This window comes from Littorina saxatilis, linkage group LG9 (assembly GCF_037325665.1).
Source record: "Littorina saxatilis isolate snail1 linkage group LG9, US_GU_Lsax_2.0, whole genome shotgun sequence".
Taxonomy (NCBI): Eukaryota; Metazoa; Mollusca; class Gastropoda; order Littorinimorpha; family Littorinidae; genus Littorina; species Littorina saxatilis.
The window spans coordinates 53759259-53779349 of NC_090253.1; the positions used below are offsets into that span (position 1 = coordinate 53759259).

The 20091-nt window shown below is 41.6% G+C and overlaps 2 protein-coding genes across 3 annotated transcripts in view; one reads left to right on the forward strand and one right to left on the reverse strand.

Moving 5' to 3' along the window:
* The window catches only part of LOC138976489 (transcription intermediary factor 1-beta-like), a 433321-nt gene that overhangs the window by 302946 nt on the left and 110284 nt on the right, over positions 1-20091 (forward strand). The window lies entirely within an intron of this gene.
* The window catches only part of LOC138976961 (RING-type E3 ubiquitin-protein ligase PPIL2-like), a 36150-nt gene continuing 32264 nt past the window's right edge, over positions 16206-20091 (reverse strand). The window contains exons 14-15 of the mRNA XM_070349854.1: positions 17684-17826; positions 16206-16670 (exon numbers count right to left, since the gene is read on the reverse strand). Of these exons, the coding sequence (XP_070205955.1) occupies positions 16562-16670; positions 17684-17826 (252 nt within the window). The 3' untranslated portion in view covers positions 16206-16561. The remainder of the gene's footprint in view (positions 16671-17683; positions 17827-20091) is intronic.

Consider the following 20091-nt stretch of genomic DNA (forward strand, 5'->3'; position numbering starts at 1 on the left):
GTCAAGCAAGTCTGGCAGGGACCTGTTTTTCCACCGCTTATGATGCCAAAGTCAGCGAGACAAACGTCATTATAGAAAAAAAAATTGCGCTCGCTAATTACCCTCGATGAATACACTCGTTGCTTTTTCAAATAGTGAACAGATCGCTTTCGCTCGCAGTTCATTTAAAAAAAAAACTCGTGTAAATCTGGTACGACACAGCAAGCCATGTAGTATTCTCTATTTCCGATATCAAGACACCTGCAATGAACATTATCTTGCACAGCTGTGAAAACACGACGTGGGAGTCAACGGACGACGTGGGAGTCAACGGACGACGTTGGAATGAACGGACGACGTGAGGGTCAACAGACGACGTTGGAATGAACGGACAACGTTGGATTGAACGGACGACGTTGGAATGAACGGACGACGTTGGAATGAACGGACGACGTGGGAGTCAACGGACGACGTTGGAATAAACGGACGTCGTTGGAATGAAAGCACGGCGATGTGAGAAATGTAGATGTATGCACGACTAGTTGCACAAGACAAACCGGCACGGTTAGCCTAGTGGTAAGGCGTCCGCCCCGTGATCGGGAGGTCGTGGGTTCGAACCCCGGCCGGGTCATACCTAAGACTTTAAAATTGGCAATCTAGTGGCTGCTCCGCCTGGCGTCTGGCATTATGGGGTTAGTGCTAGGACTGGTTGGTCCGGTGTCAGAATAATGTGACTGGGTGAGACATGAAGCCTGTGCTGCGACTTCTGTCTTGTGTGTGGCGCACTGTCAAAGCAGCACCGCCCTGATATGGTCCTTCGTGGTCGGCTGGGCGTTAAGCAAACAAACAAACAAACAAATTGCACAAGACAAGGTCTGAATGACAAGCCGGAAATCTTCGCCCCCCCGCGGGTTAGGGGGAAGAATTTACCCGATGCTCCCCAGCGAGAGAGAGACAGACAGAGAGACAGACAGAGAGATACAGAGACAGAGAGAGAGAGAGACAGAGAGAGAGAGACAGACAGAGAGAGAGACAGACAGAGAGACAGAGAGATACAGAGACATAGCGAGGGACAGAGAGAGAGACAGAGACAGAGAGATACAGAGACAGAGAGACAGAGAGAGACAGAGACAGAGAGATACAGAGACAGAGAGAGATAGAGAGAGAGGGAGAGAGAGATAGAGAGAGAGAGAGGTGCAGTATTTGCTTTAGAGACCTTCTAGATACGGACCTTCTTGTGTAGACATTGTTTATCACCACAGATGTGTCCAGGCTTGTGTTCACACGGGATCAGAGCATCCTGCCACTTGCACACCTACCGAAACTCAACAGCCAGGCTGCTTTCTATGCAGAGAAGAACCGCAACACGGTGGCCTAGTGGTAAGGCGTCCGCCCAGTCAGCGGGAGGTCGTGGGTTCGAACCCCGGCCGGGTCATACCTAAGACTTTAAAATTGGCAATCTAGTGGCTGCTCCGCCTGGCGTCTGGCATTATGGGGTTAGTGCTAGGACTGGTTGGTCCGGTGTCAGAATAATGTGACTGGGTGAGACATGAAGCCTGTGCTGCGACTTCTGTCTTGTGTGTGGCTCACGTTATAATTATGTCAAAGCAGCACCGCCCTGATATCGTGGTGGACTGGGCGTTAAGCAAACAAACAAACAAATGCAGAGAAGGAAATTAGCTGTTGAATTCCTTTTGTAAATAGTACTTGTGTTGTGTCAGTCTGCAAAATTACTCATTACAAAAAAATCCCATTCTACAGATTAAGCAGCAAGGTTGTTTACTGGTAGTATGTGACCAAGTGGAATGATGCTCTTAAACCATTTAGAAAGCCCGGGCATACCTATGGTGGCTTATACAATCGTTTGCATGAGACACAAAGTATCTGAGGGCTACACAAGGATGTTTGGACAAAGAAGAAATAATTATTTGTTTTCGATGACAAGGCGAAAACAAATTAGGGTCGGGAGGTTGGTAACTTTTTTGCAGTTGAAGTTTATTTCGTATGTACACTGGCGCATGTGGTTTTGATTGGCTAGAAATCGTGCGAGGTGTGCTTTGATTGGCTGGAAATCGTGCGAGGTTTGGTTTGATTGGTTGGAAATCGTGCGAGGTGCGATTTGATTGGCTGGATATCGTGCGAGGTGTGATTTGATTGGCTGGAAATCGTGCGATGTGTGATTTAATTGACGGGAAATCGTGCGAGGTGTGTCCCCTGGGCGTCACAGAAAAGTATCGATCTTGTCTGAAAAAAACAAATGTTGACATTTTTGGTGCATATATTTTATTCAAGTGTCAACAACAACAAAAGAAGGAGGAAGTTATGGGGTCTGGAGAAATAAATAGGGTCGGAAACATTGACTTTTTTTCTTGGCCTTGTCGCATTTTCATAAACCAAAGATTAGATATATGAATACAAACATTGATTTATAGATTTTGAACAGACAGATACCTTTCTGCGCTTGGTTAAACATCTCTCAAACAATGATTGTATGCATATTGAGCCATAATAAAAAGGACAGACGTTAATCCGGCAAAGTGAGGTTGTTAAACGTGTGTTTTTGTTATGAAACCGTTTACACCTGTGAATGTATTTGTATGTAAGCCGAGTCATTGACTATTATGTCTTCTTATAATGCACAATTCCCATATTGGCACACATTTGTCCGAGTGAGAACAAAACCCGGTTTGTACAGACGTCGAAAATACTTTTTCATTTTGTTTAAATTTGGAAACGATTTATTGTCTTCATCCAATCTTGTTTTAATTTGTTGCTGTTTGTATTTATTTCTTCTGGCGACAATTTTTGACTCAAAATGTAAACATTCGGTGCATTCAAATCCATTTTTTCTAAATCCTACTCGGCTAATTGTGTGTGTGTTTAAGACAATCGGACAAAAGCCGTCTTCGTGTTGTGTGTGTGTGAGTGTGTGTGTGTGTGTGTGTGTGTGCCACGGTGTATGTGCCATGGTGTATGTGCCACGGTGTGTGTGTGTGTGTGTGTGCGTTCGTGCGAGAATGTGTCTATGTATGTTTTGGCATATTACACGTGTAATGATTATTAATTTTTTGGAAAACAAAAGAGACAAAGAGGTTCTGTGTTTGATTTCAGTGTTGGTTTTGTTCCCGTGTGTGCCTCTCTATAATGTTGTACATCCCAGACAAGCAATGTGTTGCGTAGAACCGGTCCACGTGTACTTATATGTTAATTACATTCAACAATACAACGTCACGCTCATAAGATAATTGCCTATGTCATTTTTTGGTGTTTTGAGAAAAAACGAAAAAACCCAACTTATTTGGTTTCTGAACAATCTGCCGATCTCATTTTAGTTATAACTGACAAACTGCCTATCTCGAGCGGTGACTCATGAATACACGTGAGATAAAGAGCTGACAGCAACATTTGCAATCAGCAAAACTGCATAACAACCCACACAGAGCTTTTGCATACCTTCACATTCTCAAAACAAGTCTTCCTGTATCGTAAAGAAAAAGTGCCTAACTCAAGAAACGAGATCGGCAGTTTTGCTTACGTTACCGTGGCAATGGTTCCCGATGGTCTGAGAGTTTGTACTCTCTAACACATGACAGACACCCTTCCAGTAGCTTCCCCTGTAGTTTCACTACAGAAATGCCTAACACTGAGATAGGTATTTTTCTTATGAGCGTGACGACAAGCTACCAATCCTCAACGTTATATGTTCGGCACTGTCGGTTGATGTAACAAAATATTCTAGTATACATCCATCTCGCTTTCATTAATCTGTGTAGTTGTATGTTGTCTTTATTACTGATACATTTGTATGAAATAGAACTGTTGTGATCTGTGCATGTCGAACTGAATTTGTTTACATTTAACTCTGCACATTAAAAATCCGTTGGTGGTTCACGAAAAAAAAGTGGGCGACGGATGCTCAAACCCTCAACTTGATGTAATTACGTACGTGTCGTTTGTATAAGTGTCTCTGAATGCTGCATATTCTTACATCTGGGTTTCTCAGTATTACGGAAAGTACAAGTAAGTTTATACTGTTTCATGTCCAGCCAGCCAGCCATTTTTGTTTGTGTCGGATCGATTAATATACAGACCCCCTCCCCCACCTACAATGAGGAGCTCAATGTCATAGTGGCTAATTACTTTTCCTATCGGGTATTTTGTTGTCGTTGCTCCTGTCCAGAAACCCCGAGATTGTATTTCAACCACAACAAATTTGACGTCGGTTAAAGCGCACCCTTTCAGTTCCACACAAACCTTTTGTGTGAGTGTTCGAAGAACAAAACGTTAAAAAAAGTTAGCTTGTTGTACTCGATAAGTTGTATTTAATTCATTGTATGAGATATTGTTAATTGTTGTTATTTATTTGAATAAAAAATTTTGTAAAAAAAAAAGTTCCACACAGACCAAATACGAACAGTCGGTCAAGATCCCGTTTAGAATTGCAAAGTTTTGCTTTAGATTGATAATGGCATCAGTTACAGACTTTCTTTAGTTACATACTTTCTTCGGTTCCAAACTTTCTTTAGTTACATACTTTCTTCGGTTCCAAACTTTCTTCAGTTACAGACTTTATTCGGTTCCAGACTTTATTCAGCAATACATTCCCATGGCTGTGGAGTTTGGGTGTGCTCAAGAGAGTCGGGTGTAACCGAAGCTAGGCTTCGGATTTAGGCAATTGTGAGGCATGGTACAGTATCGTCACGCTCATAAGAAAAAAAACCTACCTCAGTGTTAGGCATTTCTGTAGTGAAACTACAGGGGAAGCTACTGGAAGGGTATCCATCATGTGTTAGAGAGTACAAACTCTCATACCATCGGAAACCATTATCCCCCGCGGGTTAGGGGGAAGAATTTACTCGATGCTCCCCAGCATGTCGTAAGAGGCGACTAACGGATTCTGTTTCTCCTTTTACCCTTGTTAAGTGTTTCTTGTATAGAATATAGTCAATGTTTGTAAAGATTTTAGTCAAACAGTATGTAAGAAATGTTAAGTCCTTTGTACTGGAAACTTGCATTCTCCCAGTAAGGTAATACATTGTACTACGTTGCAAGCCCCTGGAGCAATTTTTTTATTAGTGCTTTTGTGAACAAGAAACAATTAACAAGTGGCTCTATCCCATCCCCCCCTTTCCCCGTCGCGATATAACCTTGGACGGCTGAAAACGACGTTAAACACCAAATAAAGAAAGAAAGATCGGAAACCATTGCCACGGTAACGTAAGCAAAACTGCCGATCTCGTTTCTTGAGTTAGGCACTTTTTCTGTATGATACCGGAAGACTTGTTTTGAGAATGTGACGGTATGCAAAAAGCTCTTTGTGGGTTGTTATGCAGTTTTACTGATTGAAAATGTTGGTGGCAGCTCTTTATCTCACGTTTATCCCGTGGTAACAGCTCGAGATAGGCAGTTTGCAACTTATAACTAAAAATTAATGAGAAAGGCAGCTTGTTCAGAAACCAAAGAAAATTGTTTGCGTTTTTCTCAAAACATCAAAAAAATGACATAGGCAATTATCTTATGAGCGTGACGTTATGTTCCTTTAAAAGGCTGCGTTTATCTTAGCAAAGAAGACTGACAGATTTGTGCTGAGTTACGGGAAGGGTTTCACGGGATGGTAGGGATCTTTCAAACATTCATCAGCGCCGTTTGGAATGAAAGTTCGTGGATATTTCATAATATTCCCAGTTCTACATGGTTGTGAAAAAAAGATTGAATGCACATTTATCCTGGCTGTATTACTTCATACTCTTTGTCTTATTATAGTTTGTGATTTTTCCCGTTTTTGTTTTGTCATTTCTGTTCTGGGCACGTTTTATACTCATATATTTATGGCATGATTTAGCAAATATTGAACATATCGTTTGCATATCTGTGAAAATCCACAATGACTCAATATGTAGTAAACAAGCATTGCAGTCTACATCAGTGTGACCACTTTTTATGACACGTATTTTTGTCCTTGTGTGAAAATCTGCAATGTGTACTGATGTGTACTGATGGAACAAAGTTGAAAACCTAGACCAATATTATCATTATTATTGACCACAAGGTCATGCTCAATGTCTATCCGTAATATCTACTCAAAAGAAAAGACGTATATATTATAAAAACTCAATAGAAAAATCAGTCTGCCCGCCCCTCCACCCCCACAAGAGGAAACTGTTTAATCCAGACCGTCTATCACACTCGTGTAGTGGACATTTTAAGAGGAGACCAATCCTCAGAACATAACCGGTGCTTTTTGTTACAGCCAAACATTATTATTGACTTTACATGTTGTTGTTGTTGTTGTTGTTGTTGTTGTTGTTGTTGTTGTTGTTGTTGTTGTTGTCTGCATCTGTTATTTCGTAAATAGTTCTCTCTCCGGGTCCCAGCTAGACCAGAAAAAAGTGTATGTAATGCTCCGACTGAGCTGATCATGTCGATCGCAAGTGTTTAATAAAAAAATAAAATATTTTCAATATTTTCTTTATTGAAGAAACGCAGCAGCAGGCTCAAAAGTAAAATAAGTGAAATACATCCCTTTATTACTTACTCAGTGGAATATATAAATAAATGAATCCATCGATCAATTGATTGATAAATTCATCAATTAATAAATAAATAAGTTTGGTACATTTACCATACTAAGGTGATTTGTACAAACTTTGCAAATCTTGCCCAATGCTTTTCCTGCGTATACTTTCATGTATTGAACTGACTTGAAGGTGGGAAGGGGTGAGCGGATTCAGATGGGTGTGTGCTGGGTGTTTGGGAACGTTTAGGAAGGCGTGAGCGGAAACTGAGATGTTCTTTTCAATGAATGTATTGTGTACTAATTACTGGACCAAAACATAAAAAATACAAGAGAATTCTGTGTTGTGTTATCTTTCTGAATTGAATGTAGGCCTACTATGTTCTTTTTTTCTTTTTTGTCGTTCGCATTTTCTTCGTGAACCTGATGTGTGTGTGTGTGTGTGTGTGTGTGTGTGTGTGTGTGTGTGTGTGTGTGTGTGTGAGTGAATGTGGGTGAGTGTGTGTGTGTGTGAGTGTGTGTGTGTGTGTGTCAGTAAGTGTGTGTGTGTGTGTGTGTCAGTGTGTGCGTGTGTGTGTGTGTGTGTGTTCACGCGCGACAGTAGCTGTGCCAAATACGAGAACAAACCGCCATGGCTTCAAACATCTCAAGACCGCTTTGAAAAAAGGCAGAAAATCTGTTATTGTTGTGCTGTGTCTTTCACCAGCGGGCTTGTGTCAGCTGTCATCACAACAGTCATGTGAACAGCACACACATATACAAGCGTTCACTTTCTGTGTTTCCAATGTCTTAATTGATACAACATTGATTTGCCCTCAGGAATGCTAACAGAGATATGCCTGCTGCGTAAACTTCATTGCAAGATTTGTATCACACACAAAATAAATGCTAACGTCGTTGTAACACCATAATCATTTATATGAATTTCATTAACCGCATTTTTTTAAACTTAAAAATTCGGACCCCTCACCTAGGATGACACATTGCACGCACGCACACCAACCCTGGTATACTATTCGTGAAAAGAAACTCGACAGATGCATTTTGGTGTAGATCCGCAGGGCCGTATCCGGGGGGTTTCCCTGGTGCCCGGACCCCCCCCCCCCCCCCCCCCGGCCGGACCATGTACCTCCTCCAAGGGTAAAAAAACCCCATATACCAATATAAAACAAAAACTCTTGGCAAATACTCCCAGAATGCGCCAGATTGCACATGTTTTAATCTAGATTTCATAAAACATACACTTTTTTGTGCAACTAGTATGGGTGCGTGCACACTTCCCTATAAAGGGTGAAGGAGACAGTTTTCCTCGTCGCCGATTTCTTGGTGCGCGCGTACTGTTGTACTCAGTGGTACATGCCAACCCTTGAAATACACAAAAGACGTTTACCTGCGAGTTGAAAGACATGTTTTATAAAATAAAATAACAAGTCGCGTAAGGCGAAATTACTACATTTAGTCAAGCTGTCGAAATCACAGAATGAAACTGAACGCACTGCATTTTTGTCTTAGCTTGTTTTTAATCCAAATAAACATATTGATATGATTTTTGGAATAAACAAATAATGAAGAATAAGATGACATTTTTTTTGGATCGTTTTATACAAAAATAATTTTAATTACAATTTTAAGATTTTTAATGACCGAACTCATTAATTCGTTTTTAAGCCTCCAAACTGAAATGCAATACCAAAGTCTGGACTGAGTCGAAGATTACTTGACCAAAGTTTCAATCAATTTGATTGAAAAATGAGGGCGTGACAGTGCCACCTCAACTTTCATGAAAAGCCGGATATGACGTCATCAGTGATATTTATATAAAAAAAAAGAAAAAATGGTCTGGGGATATTATACCCAGGAACTCTCATGTGAAGTTTCATTAAGATCGGTCCAGCAGTTGTCTTGGAATCGTTCTACACACACACACACACACACACACACACACACACACACACACACACACACACACACACACACACACAGACACCACAAGCCTTGTCTCGATTCCCCGTCTATGTTAAAACATTTTGTCAAAACTTGACTAAATGTAAACAAGTCGCGTAAGGCGAAAATACAACATTTAGTCAAGTAGCTGTCGAACTCACAGAATGAAACGGAACGCAATGCAATTTTTCAGCAAGACCGTATACTCGTAGCATTGTCAGTCCACCGCTCATGGCAAAGGCAGTGAAATTGACAAGAAGAGCGGGGTAGTACTTGCGCTGAAAAGGATAGCACACTTTTCTGTACCTATCTTCGTTTTACCTTTCTGAGCGTGTTTTTAATCCAAACATATCATATCTATATGTTTTTGGAATCAGGAACCGACAAGGAATAAGATGAAGGTGTTTTTAAATTGATTTCGACAATTTAATTTTGATAATAATTTTTATATTTTTAATTTTCAGAGTTTGTTTTTAATCCACATATAACATATTTATATGTTTTTGTAATCAGAAAATAATGGAGAATAAGATGAACGTAAATTTGAATCGTTTTATAAAAACAATAATTTTTTTACAATTTTCAGATTTTTAATGACCAAAGTCATCAATTAATTTTTAAGCCACCAAGCTGAAATGCAATACCGAAGTCCGGGCTTTGTCAAAGATTACTTGACCAAAATTTCAACCAATTTGGTTGAAAAATGAGAGCGTGACAGGGCCGCCTCAACTTTCACGAAAAGCCGGATATGACGTCATCAAAGACATTTATCAAAAAAACGAAAAAAACCTTCGGGGATATCAATCCCAGGAACTCTCATGGAAAATTTCATAAAGATCGGTCCAGTAGTTTGGTCTGAATCGCTCTACACACACGCACGCACACACACACACACACACACACACACACACACACACACACACACATGTCAGCACACGCGGACACACACACACACACACACACACACACACACACGTCAGCACACACGCACACACAGACACGCACACACACACATGTCAGCACACACGCACACACAGACACGCACGGACACACACACACACACACTGACACCCACACAGTCACACGCACAATCTTAGGTCCCCCCAAAAACTTGTACCCAAAATCAATCGAGGGAAAAAAATGTCCCTGCATGTTAACACAAGAGGTGGTTGAACTTTTAGTGTTTGCATAGCAAGGAAGTAGGCCGGTGACCGTATCTGGCCCAGTTTCTTTCACTGCAGAAAAAAACACCTTTACACTAAGGTAAATTGTACACAGATTATGACAGTCTCTGTAGGCCCTATCGGGTGGCGACACTTTGCACAATACGGGTGGACATGAACAGTTACATGCCCCCCCAGGGGGTAACCGGGTTGCTGTCTGACAATGTACACACACACATACATACACACACATGTCAGCACACACGCACACATAAACACGCACGGACACACACACGGACGGACATACACATGTCAGCACACACACACACACACACACCCACACACACACACACACCCACACACCCACCCACACACACACACACACCCACACACCCACACACCCACACACACACCCACACTCACCCACACACCCACCCACACACACACACCCACACACCCACACACACACACACACACACACATATGCACACAAACATACACACACACACACACACACACATACACACACACACACACACACACACCCTTTACAAAATAAAAGAAGGTAAACACAGGGTCCCATACAGAGAGAGAGAGAGAGAGAGAGAGAGAGAGAGAGAGAGAGAGAGAGAGAGAGAGAGAGAGAGAGAGAGAGAGAGAGAGAGAGAGAGAGAGAGAGAGAGAGAGAGAGATTCAGATTCATAACTTTAATACGAAGGGATAAAGGTTTTAGGCGATGCCTAATCTTCCAACCTGTCCCTTTTAGACATACATGACATGCATTATACATTGCATATATATATATATATATATATATATATATATATATATATATATATATATATATATATATATATATATATATATATATATATCCCATGACCTCCCTTCTTTGTCTCTGTTACTTCAGTATGGGTATATATGTTGTATTTTTATAGCTCAATAAATACATCATGGACTCCAAAAAATATATGATAGTGCAGATTCCGATTTGGGCAAAGGACTACTTTCCTCCCGACCTTTGACCTCGCGCCGAACAATGTGACACATTTGTATGAAGTTCTAAAATCGTATTGCACGGCTCAGAAAACCATATCAGTTGCACGCAAAAATGAATCTCAGAACTGATCTGATGTATGAGATGCAATAAGCAAAAGTTTCTTTCATTATGAAAGCAATGCAGGTCGAAAAAAACGAACATTCAACTTACAAGATAACCAGATGCTAGCGAACCAAAACAAAAACACGAGTACCCTCCCCTTGCATCGTTAGCAGACGACTTTTGAGAATCTGTCGGCAGTGTGTTTTGGTGTGCGCCTTCAGCTATCAAACATCGGCTGTTTCACGTGTTTTGCGAGCAAGTCTACTCTTTTGCCTGGCTCTGCAGTAAGTCCACATATTTTTCCGTAATCCAGTCATATTCCTTCAAAATGCAATCAATCGGCGGTGACAGACGTGTCGGTCGCGTTTTCCTCTCACCCATACCAGTTTAAGTTCATCCATGCAAACACACTCGCAAAACAGTTTATCACGTAGATACATTTCAAATAGGGAGCAAATGGTTAAATCTAAACCTACATATTTGTTCCCTAAGATTTGCTTCTCTGTCAATAAGCCTAATTACACACGTTCGAGAAAAACAACGTGGAATCATTCTGAATCGAGTAAGCCAAATGGGTCCCAAACCCGTTTCGCCCGTTCTGCCGACCTGAAACGCAAAACAAAAGAATTGTGCGCTTCAACTAAATTAATTTCTATTCGACTTCATTACTTTCTTGCAACTTATGAACCTTTACTTAAAGCTTTTAAATGGTCTGAAAGTAGTGTTACCGCGTACTTATCGATGCACTCATTCGTTTTATTTTTTCAGCGACGGTCACTTAGTTTAAGGTTGCAAAAGGGCTAAGTCTCGCTGGCAACAGTTTTACCCAGCACAGATCGCAACAGTGCCGCTAGTAGTCTACACTTTGTGTTTGATGGTAGAATGGGATATACAGATTACAACACTCGTGGTTTTTTATATGGCTTGTATTTCAGTCAAGACCCAGCGGGAATATCAATCGAGAGCCACTCGCCAGAGGCTCGTGTCTCCCGATGATATTCATCCGCTGGGTCTTGACTGAAATACAAGCCATATAAAAAACCACTCGTGTTGTAACCTATACATATATATATATATATATTTCTTACCATGTTTTAAACAGCCAAACGAATAACTAATTAACTAAGAATTTGTAATCAGGTTAAAACTAACAAAAACACTAGCTATCAATCAATCAATCAATCAATGAGGCTTATATCGCGCATATTCCGTGGGTACAGTTCTAGGCGCTCTGCAGTGATGCCGTGTGAGATGAAATTTTATACGGCCAGTAGATTGCAGCCATGTCGGCGCATATTTACCTTTCACGGCCTTATTCCAAGTCACACGGGTATGGTAGACAATTATTAACTGTGCCTAAGCAATTTTGCCAGGAAAGACCCTTTTGTCAATCGTGGGATCTTTAACGTGCACACCCAATGTAGTATACACGGGGGGTGGTTCGGACACCGAAGAGAGTCTGCACACAAAGTTGACTCTGTGAAATAAATTTCCGCCGAACCTGGGATCGAACTCGCGCTGACAGCGGCCAACTGAATACAAATCCAGCGCGCTACCAACTGAGCTATATCCCCGCTATAACGTGGTTCATAGATTAATAAAATGATGATTAAGATGTGATGCAGTTACAGTTATGATTTTAGAGAGAGAGAGAGAGAGAGAGAGAGAGAGAGAGAGAGAGAGAGAGAGAGAGAGAGAGAGAGATCAAATCAAATGTTATTTTTCAGTGTTGTGGCATAAGCAATACAAATAGCTTTTAACAGAAAGAGAGAAAGGTTTTGACATTAGTTTTTGAGTAACCTTCAAATGAATAAAGCAAGTCATGTGCTGAAGGATATAAAAAAAATGTAAAAAAAACTATTCACAAACGCCACTTATGAAATAAGTAGGTCTTCTATTTATATTTTCTTCTCGGGCTTGTTTGCACTGTCGCAGCAAGAACAATCTATTAATATACTCACGGAATAAAATAACTTAACATTGTTTAAAATTTAATATCTCAAAATCGGAAAAAGTTACAGAAGTTATTTTTGTACCTACGTAAAGCTTGTTCAATTGCTCATTATGGGCAAAAAACCGGAATAGTCTGGCTTGTTCCGTTTTTTTGCAATTTGAGCTCAAAGACGCATGGTGTCATTTTGGAGTTTACAAACTTAGCACTGTGTGTTTGACAGCGCTGTGCGTGCACTGGTTGATCGCAGCCGCAATTAAATTACACAGGAGCAGTGAAGGTTAGCCTCAATACGTTTATTAACAAAACAAATTTCATTTCACAGTAGCCGGGTGGAATCGATTACGCAGATGCTGCACCCTAATGAAGCGGTCTTGCTGAGGATTGGTGACACGGGGCCGTCCTTGGCGAGGCAGGTCTCGAACGTTACCGTTGTTTTGCTGGTACCTTCTTCGCCACAAGGCAACTGATTGCCTGGTCACTCCGAATCTCCTAGCAACATCAGTATAAGTCATCCCTCCTCTCAACATCCCTATTGCGACGAGTCTATCGTTCACACACGTTCGTGGCATGGTGAAAGAGAAAGACAGAGTGGACAGTTTTGGGCAAAGAGAAAGAAACATTTTAGTGAGTTGTTCTCACTCACAAACAAACGGACAAACCAAAGGCAGTACTTTCATGCAATATTCGTGGATCAGCAGCAGACCTTTTGCAGGTTTCAAGTACGGGTAGACGTGCCCCGAGAGTCCAAGAGTGCAGGCCTACCTGTTTACAGCACACACAGCGTGCACTCGCTGTCGGCAGCGTCGGCAAGCTTAGGCGTCAGTCTAGTCAACTCCAAAATGACACCATGCGTCTTTGAGGACCAATTGTGAAAAAACTAAGCAACCGAGAACATTCCGGTTTTTTTCCTCTTCTCCGGAATTGATGGTTCTATGATCGTACCACCCCGCTCTCCTGCAACTTTTTCCGATTTTGAGATATTAAATTTTAAAACATGTTAAGTTATCGTTTTATTCCGTGAGTATACATGCCACCCAACCCCGAAAACAACCCAGAATCTAGTCTCAAATCACGCGGTCTTTTGCACTGACATCATGTTTTGGCGCGTCAAGTAAACGAGGTTGATCGTGACATTGTGCAATACATTTGTGTTCACACCTGAGCGGACTGCAACAGGTGTGTACTTTGAAGATACATATCTTACCTTGGACTGGTTCGGTTCAGCTTCTCAGATGTCGCCAGGTTTTTTTTACAAGGGATAACACGATCTCTCAAGTTGGGCATGTGCCATTAAGAAAAGCAAATGCTCACATGACCCACCTTCACCTTCGTCTTAACTAATACGTCTTCTTCTGCGATCATGGGCTGAAACTCACACGTACACTCGTGTTTTTCGCACGAGAGGGTTTTAACGTGTATGACCGTTTTTACCCCGCCATTTGCCGCTTTCGAGGGAAGCATGCTGGGTATTTTCGTGTTTCTATAACCCACCAAACTTTGAAATGGATTACAGGATCTTTTCCGTGCGCACTTGGTCTTGTGCTTGCGTGTACACACGAAGGGGGTTAAGTCACTAGCAGGTCTGCACATAAGTTGACCTAGGAGATCGGAAACATGTCCACCCTTAACCCACCAGGCGCGGCCGGGATTCGAACCCACGACCTTCCGCTTTGACGGCCGGCGTTTTATCCACAAGGCCAATGCGCCCGTATTAACTAATACGATTCGGAAACAAATTATGTGATCAAGTTATCTTATTACACGTTAAAAAAAGGAGGTAATTTTATTCTGATCAATCATAACTCATCCCATTGCGACCATGCAATTCGCCCCAGATCAACCAGACAGTGGCACGTGAAGGACTGTGCCTTTAAAGGATAAGCGGTCTGTTTGTGGCCCTTTGTGCAGCGTCAACTGCTCTGTTTGTGGCCCTTTGTGCAGCGTCAACTGCTGTGTTTGTGGCCCTTTGTGCAGCGTCAACTGCTGTGTTTGTGGCCCTTTGTGCAGCGTCAACTGCTCTGTTTGTGGCCCTTTGTGCAGCGTCAACTGCTGTGTTTGTGGCCCTTTGTGCAGCGTCAACTGCTCTGTTTGTGGCCCTTTGTGCAGCGTCAACTGCTCTGTTTGTGGCCCTTTGTGCAGCGTCAACTGCTGTGTTTGTGGCCCTTTGTGCAGCGTCAACTGCTGTGTTTGTGGCCCTTTGTGCAGCGTCAACTGCTCTGTTTGTGGCCCTTTGTGCAGCGTCAACTGCTCTGTTTGTGGCCCTTTGTGCAGCGTCAACTGCTCTGTTTGTGGCCCTTTGTGCAGCGTCAACTGCTCTGTTTGTGGCCCTTTGTGCAGCGTCAACTGCTGTGTTTGTGGCCCTTTGTGCAGCGTCAACTGCTGTGTTTGTGGCCCTTTGTGCAGCGTCAACTGCTCTGTTTGTGGCCCTTTGTGCAGCGTCAACTGCTGTGTTTGTGGCCCTTTGTGCAGCGTCAACTGCTGTGTTTGTGGCCCTTTGTGCAGCGTCAACTGCTCTGTTTGTGGCCCTTTGTGCAGCGTCAACTGCTCTGTTTGTGGCCCTTTGTGCAGCGTCAACTGCTCTGTTTGTGGCCCTTTGTGCAGCGTCAACTGCTCTGTTTGTGGCCCTTTGTGCAGCGTCAACTGCTCTGTTTGTGGCCCTTTGTGCAGCGTCAACTGCTGTGTTTGTGGCCCTTTGTGCAGCGTCAACTGCTCTGTTTGTGGCCCTTTGTGCAGCGTCAACTGCTGTGTTTGTGGCCCTTTGTGCAGCGTCAACTGCTGTGTTTGTGGCCCTTTGTGCAGCGTCAACTGCTCTGTTTGTGGCCCTTTGTGCAGCGTCAACTGCTGTGTTTGTGGCCCTTTGTGCAGCGTCAACTGCTGTGTTTGTGGCCCTTTGTGCAGCGTCAACTGCTGTGTTTGTGGCCCTTTGTGCAGCGTCAACTGCTGTGTTTGTGGCCCTTTGTGCAGCGTCAACTGCTGTGTTTGTGGCCCTTTGTGCAGCGTCAACTGCTGTGTTTGTGGCCCTTTGTGCAGCGTCAACTGCTGTGTTTGTGGCCCTTTGTGCAGCGTCAACTGCTCTGTTTGTGGCCCTTTGTGCAGCGTCAACTGCTCTGTTTGTGGCCCTTTGTGCAGCGTCAACTGCTCTGTTTGTGGCCCTTTGTGCAGCGTCAACTGCTGTGTCATGTGATAATTAGGCCCTGTGGCGCCAATATCTGTCTGATCATGTTGCATCGTGTGCTGTTCTCATGTTATTACCCATCTCAGAAGATCACAAAAGTCACCAGAACATTTGTACATTTGTATTTCTTATTTTACAAATACATCCAACAATGTTGAACATGTATCTGTTCATCTGTCTTTCTCTCCATCACACACACACACACACACACACACACACACACACACACACACACACACACACACACACACACATACACAAACACACATACACACACACACACATACACACACACATACACACACACACACACACACACACACACACACACACACACACAGCATTTGTACATTTTTATTTCATATTTTACAAATAAAGCCACCATGATTACCTGTTCATCTGTCTCTCTCTCTCCCTCACTATCACACACACACACACACACACACACACACACACACACACACACACACACACACACACACACACACACAAACACAGATGAGATAAACAAGGCTGACATTCTCATTCTACACAAGCACTTCACAGTTGTTTTATCTTTACATTTAAGGATCTGGAGCCAGTTGGACAAAAAGTTTTGAATTAAACTGAGATGACAACACACACAATCTCCTAGCCCAAACACCCACAACGTCAATCCTCACATCACAATCCAACGTCATAGGCATGACCAGAAAAAGTCAATCAAGAGTTGCGGGTCCTGAGTATGACGTCACCAGGCACTGAAGTCACTCAGCTTATAGGCGGAGCCACCGTCGACCTTTCTCTTCTTGGCTGAATCTGAGGAGTCTGGCTTGTCTCCGGAGTCCACCACTCTCTTCCTGTCCAACAGAACACAGTACGGAGTTGATCTTCTGGCTCTGTAAAAAAGCTACTTGGTTGGGAATTCTAACTCATTGTCTCCCAGGTACGGATATATCCTTGCCCACTCATATGGCTTTATCTGACCTGGTACGGATATATCCGTACACACAGTCACTTAGTCGCTTCCTGTAACGTCTATCTAACGCCTGCATTTCAGCGTGTTGATACACAGTTCTACACAGTTACTACAATTTTGAGTGACCTGCTGCAGCAGAGCTGGTCTCGGCTAAAAAAATCTTGGTCAAGATAGGTGGGGTAGAAAGTGTTAAGAAATATCACACATATTGCCACATACATACAGCACAGCACAGAAAAGAAACACACACTTAGGGACTAATGAAAGACAGTGAGGAACTCAAGAAACACACAGAGGGACTAAAGAAAGAGAACAAACTTCTCCAGTTTCGTCTAAAGAATAACAGATCAACTGCTAACATTAAACTATTATCACTCCAGTTTCGTCTAAAGAATAACAGATCAACTGCTAACATTAAACTATTATCACTCCAGTTTCGTCTAAAGAATAACAGATCAACTGCTAACATTAAACTATTATCACTCCAGTTTCGTCTAAAGAATAACAGATCAACTGCTAACATTAAACTATTATCACTCCAGTTTCGTCTAAAGAATAACAGATCAACTGCTAACATTAAACTATTATCACTCCAGTTTCGTCTAAAGAATAACGGATCAACTGCTAACATTAAACTATTATCACTCCAGTTTCGTCTAAAGAATAACAGATCAACTGCTAACATTAAACTATTACCATGTTTTGTATTACTACACTTCAAAGACCACTAGTTTTGCATATAAATAAATCATTCTATTTGTCTGATCTTAAGGTTTTCACTAACTTTTCTTGTTTTTCAGTTGTCATTAAATAATCATGAAGTGTATGTACTTGTAAAACTGCTCTTTTTGCTTTTTTATCTACTCCAAAACACTGCTTCGGAGTCCAACTTACACTGCGGCCGAGTTGATGTATTTGCCGATCCCTTGCTTGAAGACACGTGGACCTGTGTCTGCCTTCGCGTCTCGTTTCTTCCGTTTTGCTGCCTCTCCCTCCGCTCTCTCCCTCTCCTTCTCATCCTCTCGCTCTTTGCCAAGCTGCAACAGTCAAAACAAATTGTTTCTACTTTATCTGTTACCTACATCAGCCTCTTGCATACAGACTGTTCTGAAGATAATTGTTCTTGCTGGTCTGCATCAATACAATGTGTGTGCTGCACAAAATACAATGTGTGTGCTGCACAAAATACACACATAAAAACAATCATTTTGTGCCCCTGAGTTTGTGTGTGTGTGTGTGTGTGTGTGTGTGTGTGTGTGTGTGTGTGTGTGTGTGTGTGTGTGTGTGTGTGTGTGTGTGTGTCTGTCCTCTTGTTGTCAGCACTGGGTCCATTTTTTATATTTAGTCAAGTTTTGACTAAATATTTTAACATCGAGGGGGAATCGAAACGAGGGTCGTGGTGTATGTGCGTATGTGTGTGCGTGCGTGTGTGTGTGTGTGTGTGTGTAGAGCGATTCAGACTAAACTACTGGACCGATCTTTATGAAATTTGACATGAGAGTTCCTGGGTATGAAATCCCCGAACGTTTTTTTCATTTTTTTGATAAATGTCTTTGATGACGTCATATCCGGCTTTTCGTGAAAGTTGAGGCGGCACTGTCACGCCCTCATTTTTCAACCAAATTGGTTCAAATTTTGGTCAAGTAATCTTCCACGAAGCCCGGGGTTCGGTATTGCATTTCAGCTTGGTGGCTTAAAAATTAATTAATGACTTTGGTCATTAAAAATCGGAAAATTGTAAAAAAAAATAAAAATTTATAAAACGATCCAAATTTACGTTTATCTTATTCTCCATCATTTGCTGATTCCCAAAACATATAAATATGTTATATTCGGATTAAAAACAAGCTCTGAAAATTAAATATATAAAAATTATTATCAAAATTAAATTGTTCAAATCAATTTAAAAACACTTTCATCTTATTCCTTGTCGGTTCCTGATTCCAAAAACATATAGATATGATATGTTTGGATTAAAAACACGCTCAGAAAGTTAAAACAAAGAGAGGTACAGAAAAGCGTGCTATCCTTCTTAGCGCAACTACTACCCCGCTCTTCTTGTCAATTTCACTGCCTTTGCCATGAGCGGTGGACTGACGATGCTACGAGTATACGGTCTTGCTGAAAAATGGCAGCTACTTGACTAAATATTGTATTTTCGCCTTACGCGACTTGTTTTATGATCAATTTAATTTCCTTTGTTGGATCAATAAAATGTTATGAGTTATGAGTTATGAGTTATGTGTGTGTGTCTGTGTGTGCATGTTTATATTGAAGTATGTGCAAGCAAGAGTGAGTGTGTGCACATGTGTGTGTGTGTGTGTGTGTTTGTGCATGCAACAGTGCAATTGTGTGCATAAGCGTGCATGTGTGAAATTGGATGAATGGGGGAAAGCACATGTGTTACTGCATGAGTGTGTGATTGCAGACACGTGTTACTGCATGAGTGTGTGATTGCAGACACATGCGTTACTGCATGAACGTGTGATTGCAGACACATGCGTTACTGCATTGGTTTAAACAAAACTTTATTCAATTTTAATCATGACAAGAACAATGCATGGATGATTACATACTCAAGCATATAATGCTTATTTTAAGCAATCATAGTAATTACAAAACAAAGGTTAGCATGATGGCGGAATAAGTACATTAGCTCATTTCAGGAAACGAAAAACAAAACAAAAGACAAAACAGATACACAAACAAGCAGAAAATTAAAATTATTAAATGAAAAAGAAGCAAAGCGTTGAATCAAAACATGTTAGTTCACGGATGACAAGATAATTTCAACACTATTCATCAGAATGATTTGAACTTTTGCAGAATTGTTTAAGACATTCTAACTTATGTTTTGTGCGAGACAATTTTCTCTAGGGAAAACAGTTAAAGAAATACAATGTTGACTTTGTGGATACAACAATTATGAAAACTGAAACTTTGCTTCTTTTTCCTTTCATAATTTGTACTAAGTCAATTTAAAAGTAAAACCACATTTTGTTTTTGATCATATTCTATTACTCTACATACATTGAACCAAAAGAACACCGAATTTTAACACAAACAGTTCTGTTTCACGAATGCTGTGGTCAAATGACTTGAAGAGAAAAACGGTGTATTTGAAGGTAGCTCCGGACAGGATGTAGAAGAAGGTGGAACCTTTAAAACGTGTATTGTTTGAAAATAAAATGAAACAAATCAATGATATAATTCGATTCCTTTATGCACCGTTTAACTACTGCCTTCTTGCTTGTGTGTGTGTGTGTGTGTGTGTGTGTGTATGTGTGTGTGTGTGTGTGTGT